The following is a 9909-nucleotide window of genomic DNA, read 5'->3' as shown; positions in this document are numbered from 1 at the left end:
TTGTTTTTATTTTGGTTTTTCGAGACAGGGTTTCTCTGTGGCTTTGGAGTCTGTCCTGGAACTAACTCTAGTAGACCAGGCTAGTCTCGAACTCACAGAGATCCGCCTGCCTCTGCCTCCCGAGTGCTGGGATTAAAGGCGTGCGCCACCATCACCCGGCCCTCTCTTTCCCATTCTTTTCCTAAAATTTTAAACTTCAATAAAGGATCTAGTTAGCACATCCTCAGTCTACAGTTTTATGCTACACTGGCTATAAAGATAGATAAGATGAAATGGAGATCCTTTACGATTTATTTATAAAAGAGGGGGAAAACTAGAAGTATAACAGAAGATAACATTTAAGAGTTATAGGAAATAACTTATGCAGTAAGCTTACGTTAAAAACAAAGGGAGGGAAGCAAAGGATGGCACACTAGACAAATAAGCCTGCGAGCCTGGGCAGGAGCTTTCACCTAACAGCCAGCTCCCATTCGACACACAGTTAAGTGTTTAAAAATTATTTCATCAATGAATGAATAAACAAGGAATCAAATCAGAAAATTACCTGTGAATTTAGTTCACTTACATGGTAAATGAGTTAGGAAGTGTTTGGATGGACCCTCCATTCAAGTCCCCTCCTCTGGGAGTTGCCTCAGTCCAGACTCCACCCCTGAAAAAGCCCTCCAACCGATGACCCCTCCCCACAGATGCTCATGACCACTCCCACAGAGTATTTAAACTGCCCCACAGAAAACAAGTGCATGGTTTTCCAGTCTTCCTTCCTGTCTCCTCTTTGGGGGACTGGCAGCCATCCAGGAGCACTTGAATCCATTAAACCTGGGATTTTTCTAATTCAATTTGATTTGGTCTGATTTAGATTATTGGCTTATTGGGGTGCAGAAACTTTTCAGGAAGTATCTGGAGTGGGATTAACTCAAGACAGAATTCTAATGGGTTGGGGGGAGTCAATTCCACAATAGTAACAGTGACCTCAGAAATGTCAGCATGAAAGGTGGAAGCAAGGGCACCTCTGAGGACTAACACATGATCACTGACGGCCTAATAAAGTGGGTAAGGATGAGGAAGCCAGAGAGGAAAGTTAGGAAGGCCAAGCGGGGATGAAATGTTAATAATCACATGGTAGCGAACAAGAGTTTCTGAGTGCTACGTGTGCTGATTTAACTTACTTATGTCAATGATATACATCAAAAGTCAGACATAATGTTAAAACCTGGTGTAGGATAGTACATAAGAAGAGAAGGGGGGGAAAGGCCAGAAACTACAGAAAGCAGAGAGCGGGAAAAGACAGCCAGACAGGAGTAGGATGAGCAACAGTGATACACTACCAATAAAGAGGCAAAGGAACAGGGAGCAGGGCTGTTTTTAGTGGAGCATAGTTCAATGACAACTTCTAGCTGCACCATGTGCAAGATATTCTGGTAAAGGCATTACACAGACTGATGGAAACACAGAGTGCATGAGACAGTTAAAGCCAGAAGCAAGGGGAGGAGGCCGTATACAGGAAGAGTATGAAGAAAGGTTGGAAGATGAACCAGGACACACTCACACCTAAACAGGACTCCTGAGAGAAGAGACACAAACAGTGGACTACAAAATCTAAACGAGACAGTCTCTAGGGGAAAGAACAGTCAGCAGCAGTAACGACGTGGACAGGTGAGCACCTCTGAACCTCCTCACGTAGAAAATGAAGTATTGACTGATTTTATTCTGTTTTTTTTTTTTTTTTTTTTTGAGACAGTGTCTTGATATATGGCCCAGGCCAGCCTGTAACTAGGGACATCTGCCTCTGCCTCCCAAGTGCTGTGCTCACACTCCACCTGATTCCTTTTTCTTCTGAGACAGAATCTTGTTACGCAGCTCAGGCTGGTGTGGAACTTGAGATCCTCCTGCCTCAGCCTTCCAAAGGCTAGAATCTACGTGTGCTGAGCTATAAAATATTTGAAGTGGTATGTTAAAAGATGCAAAGGTTCCTACACTGTTGTAAAGGTAATATTTTATTTAATGGAGTTACCTTCATGAAAACAAAGGTAGTTTCTATTTTTGTTTGTTTTTTTTTGCCATGTTCTTCAATTGAGAGACTTAATAAATTGCCATTAGCACAATCTACTTTGTACTTGCTTAAAAATAAGCTATCTCACAGGAGAGCGAGAAAAAGAACTCAAGATGATTTTAAGTCACAGACGATGTCTTTTATTTCTATGTCATCAAAGAACAGTGACACAGAGTAATCAATGCAATGCAATGCTTTATTTGTCTCTATTCTTATGTATTTCAATATATAAAACATGAGTTTATTCTTTTATACTTATGAGAGAAAGCACACCAGCTGCCAAGGAGAAATAACAATGCACTAAAAATACTAAACCAGAAGAATTCACAAGTAAGCATGGCTAGATTATCCAGCCTCCATTCTCCACTGTGAGATGGTGAAAATGAAGTCTAAATTCACCCAGAGAGCCAAGAACCTTAGCATCAGATCCCACAGAAAAGAACAAACAGAAAACCCTCCTGTGGCAATAAAGGCAGCCTGTCACAACCAGGTCTTTAACAGCCACCTACTGACACAAAACAAAAACTGCGCTGGAAAACTGTGCCACAGGGAACCTTTGATTTAGACAAAAACCTTCACCAAGGTGCCAGTGAATAACAGAGAGCGTGGAAGCACACAGCCTGGAAACACGACTTGTAATTATGCTTTATCAGTTCGGTGCTATTAAAAAGACAGAAGAAGTCTGAAAGGTGGCTCTGAAGTAAAGGTGTTTATCCCCAGACCTGACCATCTGAGTCTGCCTTTAGGTGCACCTTGTGTGTCTGGTGCCAGTGAAGGCCAGAAGAAGGCATCCGATCCCCTTGAATTGGAGTTACAGGAAGTTTGGAGTCAACGTAGGGTGCTGGGAATCAAACCGGGTCCTCAGGGAGGGCAGCAGTGCTCTTAAACACTGAGCCATCTGTCCAGACCCAAATAAGAATCTTTGTTTCAGCAAATCTTTATGGAACATGAACTGTACACAAGATCATCTATTAGAGACAGAATGATAAGAATGATTTTTGTCATTGCTGCAACGGCTAGGAGCAATTACTAAGGAGCTATCTGGCCAGTGATTAAGTAAAAACTAATGCATCTCAATGAAAGCACCAGGATTACGAATGTAGTGAGTTCTAGAACTTTCTAAGTTACCTGTTGGAACTTGGTGCTTTCCCAATAAAAATACCACAGGAGATAGCAGTTAGATTCTCAGGTTAACCCAGGGCCTATAGCACAGAGGAGTCACAGTTCTTTTTTTGTTTTGTTTGTTGTTATTTGTTTTCTTTTTTTTTTTTTCTGGAGACAGGGTTTCTCTATGTAGCTTTCGAGTCAGTCCTGGAACTTGCTCTATAGACCAGGAGATGGTCTTGAACTCACAGCAATCTGCCTGCCTCTGCCTCCTGAGTGCTGGGATTAAAGGTGTGTGCCATCAACATCCTGCGAGTCATGGTTCTTAATATTGCTGAAATTATAGTAGAATTTGATGTTTTTAAAACAAGAAAATTTTTTACAATAAAAAGAACCTCTTGATTTCTCTCTCTTTCTCTCGTGTGTGTGTGTGTGTGTGTGTGTGTGTGTGTGGTGTGTGGTGTGTGTGTGTGTGTGTGTGTGTGTGTGTGTGTGTGTGTGTAGGGGATGTTGCAACAGGACCTCACTCCATAGCCCCCAGGCTGGCTTCAAACCCATGCCCATCCTCCTACCTCATTGTCCTAGGTGCTAGAATTACAGGTGAGACCCATAACATCTGGAAAGACACCCTAATTCTCTAAAATTACTGGTTATAACTTTCAACAGACAGATGATATAGAAAAAACAAAGAAGATAAATACCAAAACAAATTAGTGGTTATCTGACCTAAAACTAGTTTCTCCCTCGAAGGGATCCACCTGGTCTCTACTCTGGGTCACTAAAAGAAACTGGAATTTGTTGAAGACAGGTTCTGCAAGGCACCCACAGAAAACTTAAAGATTCCTTAGAAGGCTAAATTATAAACTTTACCAGAGTCAAATTCTAATTATAAAACTTTTTACAATAAGAATAAATACAGTTTTAAGTGGAAAAATACAAACTCATTTGGTAATTTTTAATAGCAAACAGAACGTTATATGGCAGGGATACTAAGCAATACTCACTAGGAATAAAAATTAAATAACTACTTTTGCAGTATCTTTGAACTCCATTTCTTATTTTCAATTTTTACAAAACGTACTCATTTCTGTTTTCTGTATACGAGTAATTTGCCTATATGGTGTTTGTGCATCACGTGTGTGCCTGCTGTCTTCAGAGGCCAGAAGAGGGCGTTGGACCCTTGAAGCTGGAATTACAGATGGTTGTGAGCCACCGTGTCTGTGCTGGGAATGGACCAGTGATCTTTGGAAGAGTAACCAGTGCTCCTAACTGCTGTGCCAGCTTTCCCCCTGAACTCCATTATATCACAAATGGGAAAAGACACGGTTTTTAAAATAGTTTAACACGAATAAAATCTTGAGAAAAAAAAATCAAGAATGACTGGATTAAATAGTGATTGACTTAAAATTCTCAATTCAGTATTTGGAATTTTTTATCAGCATAGATTAAGTTGAGCTTCTTTACTGATACTCTTCCTTTGAGGAGTTTCCATTATCATCATCATCATTACCATTTTGGTTTTCCAAGACATGATCTCTTTACGGAGCCCTGGCTATGCTGGCGTCCTCTCTAACTCAGAGATCCACTTGCCTCTGAGCGCTGGGAATAAAAGTTTGGCCACCACACCTGGCCTCCCATAATCTTATAAAACCACATTTTATCCCCGTTCTACAGCTGCAAAAACAAACAAACTCAAAGACCCAAGAAGTTATATTCAGGTGCATTTGTTTTTAATCCAAGCCAAAGCTTACCACTAAAATACTGCTTTAAGATGGTTATGGGAGGCCTTGGCCATTTGGGGTAAATTGGGTGCTCTGGTTTATTAAGACAATGAGACTGAGAATTAAGTCAAGAAGGAAATGTTTCCCAGGGAGCGATATACATACATTATCTACATGTGGAGTACAGATTTCCGCTATAGTGGTGGAATTTACTATTTAGGAGCAATACACATGACTCAATTCACCAAATCGGTTCACTCCAGAAACTTCACACCGAAATAAACATGACAGGAGAAAGGATGAAATCGCATCTCCTTAGCACTCTCAAAGGAAACTATAAACACCATTTGTGGTACAATCACCGACTTAAACCTGCCGGAGGAATGAAAATTAGGCACTGGGCTGGGAAATGGAGAAAAGGATAGGACCGGGGAGTGCTCGCTGCGTTTGCCCCTGGCGTCGTCTGAAGCATACCTCCTTGACAGGTGGGAATTTCTTCTTGCATTCTAGTGACAAGGCCCGCAGGTCGCTCTGCATATTCTCCAGGAGCTTCTTCACAGCCTCTGGGCTGTTGGTGCCAGACATGGTCCCCCCAGGTCCTAGCCGATCGGGGAGCGAACGGCACAGCAGGCTGGCACTGTCAGCTCCTTGGGCAGTGGGCAGCGAGCGGGCGGCCCCTCAGCCTCCCGCAGCCCAGCCCAGGGCTCCGCGGGCGGACGCACGGCCGGGCCTGGGCTCGCCCCCGAGGCGTGCCCGAGAGCCCCTCCTCCGCCGCCCCGCACCGCCGACGGCTGCTCGCCGAGCGCTGCCCGCAGCCGTACCGCCCCGCGAGGCTCCGCCGGCGCCGGCTCGGGAGCCCACCAGGCGGGCAGGTCCCTCCCGCTGCCGCGGGGCCCGGCCACGGCGAGCGTCACCTAGCCGAAGTGGCTAGAAGCTTCAGCGATGCCTGCCCCGGGTGCCCAGACTCGCCGACGCCATTAGCCGAATCGCCCACAATTCCGAGCGCGGCCCCGACACGTCAGCCGTACTTCCGGGCTCCGGACCCCGCCCCCGCCCGGACCAATCCAGAGGCGAGCCGCTGGAGGGGCGGGGCCGAGAGCGGAGCCTGGACCAGCTCCAGCTGGGGAGCGCGGACCCCGCCCCCGGCGTCCACGCAGGTGGCCGCTCAACTGCGCAGGCGCATCCTGCTTCCTTTGCCCTGGCTTGTAAGCTGGACAGAGTTAGGGATGCTGCTTGGGGTCTCTCTGTGTATGTCTGTGTTCCCTTCTCTTCTGCTATAAATATTCGCTTCATTTTGAATGTATTTGCCTTGTCCCTCACTTCTGCCTCCTTGGAACCCCCCCCCCGACTTGTGATAACACAAATCAACTTCTTGCTCCTACCTTTCCCTGAGGACCTAAGTGGCTATCACTCTGCGGAGTTGTATAATGCGCCTTTGGAATAGCCACTTATTTTCCTTATCTGTTACGAGACAAGATCCACCCCCTCCCCGTGTTTTTCCTCACCGACAGTTTCAAGTTGGACTTCCCTTTTATGTGTTTTATTTTGCTTTGTTTCTGTTGTCCCCTCCCCCCCAATTTCTTGGTGTGTTTCCACCGCCTAGAAGGATGCCTGATACATTATATAGGTAACTAAGCCTCAAATAAGAATCCAATCCATTAGATCGGAATTGCTAAGTAAGGCAAAGGCTGCCGTGTGCTCTTTCAGAGATCCGGGTTTGACTACTTTTTTTACCCAAGGCATTGCTCTATTGCGAAATAAGCAGGAAGCCAAAAAGAATTTCGGGTGTTTGTTGTGATGAGCAAAGTCAGCTTGTGTGGATTGAAGTTAGAGGACAAGGAAGTTGTTACTGTCTCTAACACTGCCGGGTTGGAACTTCTCGGTGGTGAGGAACTGGAATGTTGCCGGTCCAGAATCAAATTATCGTGGTTATCTTTTGCCCCTGTAATAGCCATTCGTTACCATCTGTGTTTGACCTAACATCCTTGTGACTATCAAGTAAAATATTTTTTGGAATGTGCCACCACATTTATAACTTTCAACAATCCAGAGGTGATCACTGTCAGATAGTATCTGAGGTCCACACAGAAATTTCCCTGTTTTGCAGAAATCCACTCATCTGTTTGCGTGAATGTAGTGGTTCTCTGCTGGATCCCCACCCCGTGGTGGCAAGGGGGTGGGGGGCAGGACAGGGGACGACCCTTTCTTAGGGATCACCTAAGACTGTCAGAAAGCACATATACTCATATTACGTTTCATAAAGGAAACAAAATAACAGTTATGAAGTTACAACGAAGGGAATTTTATAGTCAGGGGTCACTACAACACAAGGAACTGTGTTAAAGAGTCCCAGCGTTAGGACTAATGCATTGAGGACTTTCTTTGCTTTGTTGCTATAATAACTTGGTGAAAATGCTACTATGTTGGATCAGGGTATTTGGGGCGAGCTGAATCTATGTTCCTGGGTCTTGGTCATTCACATTTGGCTACAGAACAAACTAGGTCTTGCTCTCTTTAAGGTGAGAGCTGTGTCTTTGCTTCAACAAGAGGATAGAGTTAGCAGATGGGGAACTCCGAGGCTAGTGGATTTCTTCTTTTATGTCCATTGTACAACTTGGGAGAAGCTTAGCTGCTTCACAGCGTAAGCTTTGTGTTGTGTGATTTTTTTACTCTTTTGGCTTTTTGGGGGTCCCACCACCCAGCTCCCAAATAAATTAACCATGGAGGTTTATTAGCTATTAGCTTGGCTTGTTTACTGCCAGCTTTTCTTAAATTATTCCAGCTACCTTTTTCCTCTAGGTTTTATATTTCTCTATTCCATATACCTTTTTTTACTCCTTTCTCCATGGCTTGCTGTGTTGCTGGGTGACTGTGCCCTGATGGCCTCTTCGTTCTCTTGCTCCCCCTCTTCCTCTCTCTGCCTTCCAGCCCCGCCTATCCTTGCTCCTGCTTTGCTATTGGTCGTTCAGCTCTTTATTAGGCCACCAGGTGTTTTAGACAGGCAAAGAATCACAGCTTCACAGAGTTAAACAAATGCAGCAGAAACAAAAGCAACATACTTTAAAATAATATTTCCCAAAAGCTTTGTGTGTCAAAGTCTCAGTGTCTGGAAAGAAAGAGGAACTCAGATGAAATTCATGACATATGACTCTTGAGGTGCCAGGAAGTTTTCTGAAATGATCTAGTAACTGAACTATGAATACACAAGGTTAGAGATTTTATGTTGAATAGCTTTGGCACAGCTGACTGAAAAATCATCTTTCATCTTTTACATCTCTTGAGGAAATCAAGTTGCAATTTTTATTTTGTTTTTGTCTTTGAGATAGAGTCTCACTATGTACCTCTGGCTATCCTGGAACTCACTATGTAGATGAAGCTGGCCTTGAACTCGCAGATATCCACCTGCCTCAGGCTCTCCAGAGCTGAATAAGGACACTTTAGTGGTCATCACTCAGACTAAGTTTTTCATTGACTTCCAAGCATAATTATCCATGAGGTGGGTTTGATTTTTGTTTCTTTCTCTCTTGCTTTGTTTGTTCGGTTTTTGTTTTTTTGATGTTCAATCATCTCATTGAAAATAGGAAGCCCACCGTTTTCCCTGATTCCTTTTAAGAATATTTTATTTTAATTATTTATTCTTTGACAGTTTCATACAAGTTTATACTAAGTTTTTGTCATTTCTATCTCCCATTATCCCATTTCATTCTCCCTCTGCTGAAATTCTTCCCAAAAGTTCTCTCAAAATTTTATATTGTGTGTGTGTTCATGTATGTATATTGCATGTGTAAGTGCTTGTGCATGTGCGTGTGTGTGAGAGTGAGTGCATGTGTGTGCATATACATGTGTGTGCACTTGTCCATGTGTGTGTGATGTGGGATTCCCCTCTGTATGCTGTGAATACCATTGGTTAATAACGAAACTGGCTTGGTCTGATAGGGTAGAACAGAGCTAGGTGGGGGAAACTAAACTGAATGCTGGGAGAAGGAAGGCAGAGTCAGGGGAGAAACAATGGAGTCACCACCAGAGACAGACACATTGAAACATTTCCAGCAAACCATGAGCCTCATGGTAAAATATAAATAAAATACTAGAAATGGGTTACTTTTAGATGTAAGAGTTAACTAGCCATACACTTAAATAATTGGCCAAACCACTGTTTTAATTAATACAGTTTCTGTGTGGTTATTTTCAAGAGTCTGGGCAGCCAGGAACACACAAGCTACCTTTTACAACGTGTGTGTGTGTGTGTGTGTGTGTGTGTGTGTGTGTGTGTGTGTGGTGTTACTGAATTTAAGATTGCTTGTATGAACATGGACTACTTTCCAGTAGATACACCACTGAAGAAAATGACACCCCTCTTCAAGCAGCCGCTAGCTGCCACTAGCCCCTGAACTTTTATCTATTTAACAATGAGCAAATATTCATTCACCTTTAACAGAAAAACCTGTCTGCTGTCCTTCTGAAATCTCTCTCTCTGTCAAGGACAGAATGCAGCTGTGACTCAGTCTAGTCTTCTTCTTTTTTTTTTTTTTTAACTGTATGAGTGTTTTCCCTGCATGTATGTGTGTGCATCATGTTGTAAGAGAGTATCAGATCTCCTGGAACTGGAATTGTGGGACGGCTGCGTACCACCGTGTGGTGTTGGAAAGTGAACCCAGCTATTGTATAACAAGGTGAACATACTAATAACCCAATTTGTATACAACAGTTAGGATGGTGAATTTTGTTATTCATTAAAATAAATTTATTTATGTGTATATTGTTTGACTGGGGGCTTCACCCCAGCTCCTGGCATGAGCTCCCTCCCCTGGGAGTTGCCTCAGTCCAAACTCCAGGCCCCTTATGATTTTATTTTTCAGTCAGGGTCTCACTTTGTAGCCCGAGCTGGCCTGGAGTTCTCTATGTAGATCAATCAGGCCTCAAACTCAGAGATCTGCTGCCACCCCTCCCAGCTTTTGTTATGTATTTTCAAACTACAACGTAAGATTAGAGTAAGCATTAAACCTTCAGTCAGGAATATCTTTCAATTCAGCA

At 43.6% G+C, this 9909-nt stretch overlaps 1 protein-coding gene across 3 annotated transcripts in view; it reads right to left on the bottom strand.

Moving 5' to 3' along the window:
- Mon2 (MON2 homolog, regulator of endosome-to-Golgi trafficking) overlaps positions 1-5878 on the bottom strand; it is an 82162-nt gene extending 76284 nt beyond the window's left edge. The window contains exon 1 of one of the 3 annotated variants that reach the window (XM_050163864.1): positions 5350-5878. In XM_050163864.1, the coding sequence (XP_050019821.1) occupies positions 5350-5460 (111 nt within the window). In that variant the 5' untranslated portion in view covers positions 5461-5878. The remainder of the gene's footprint in view (positions 1-5349) is intronic. The other 2 variants (XM_050163862.1, XM_050163863.1) reach the window with 2 other exon arrangements.
- Positions 5879-9909: the final 4031 nt, after the last annotated feature.

Source organism: Alexandromys fortis, unplaced genomic scaffold (genome assembly GCF_014885135.2).
Source record: "Alexandromys fortis isolate MF-2015 unplaced genomic scaffold, M_Fortis_MF-2015_v1.1 scaffold_125, whole genome shotgun sequence".
Taxonomy (NCBI): domain Eukaryota; kingdom Metazoa; phylum Chordata; class Mammalia; order Rodentia; family Cricetidae; genus Alexandromys; species Alexandromys fortis.
The sequence above is the reverse complement of the archived record's forward strand: the minus strand, read 5'-3'. Positions and strand labels throughout refer to the sequence as shown.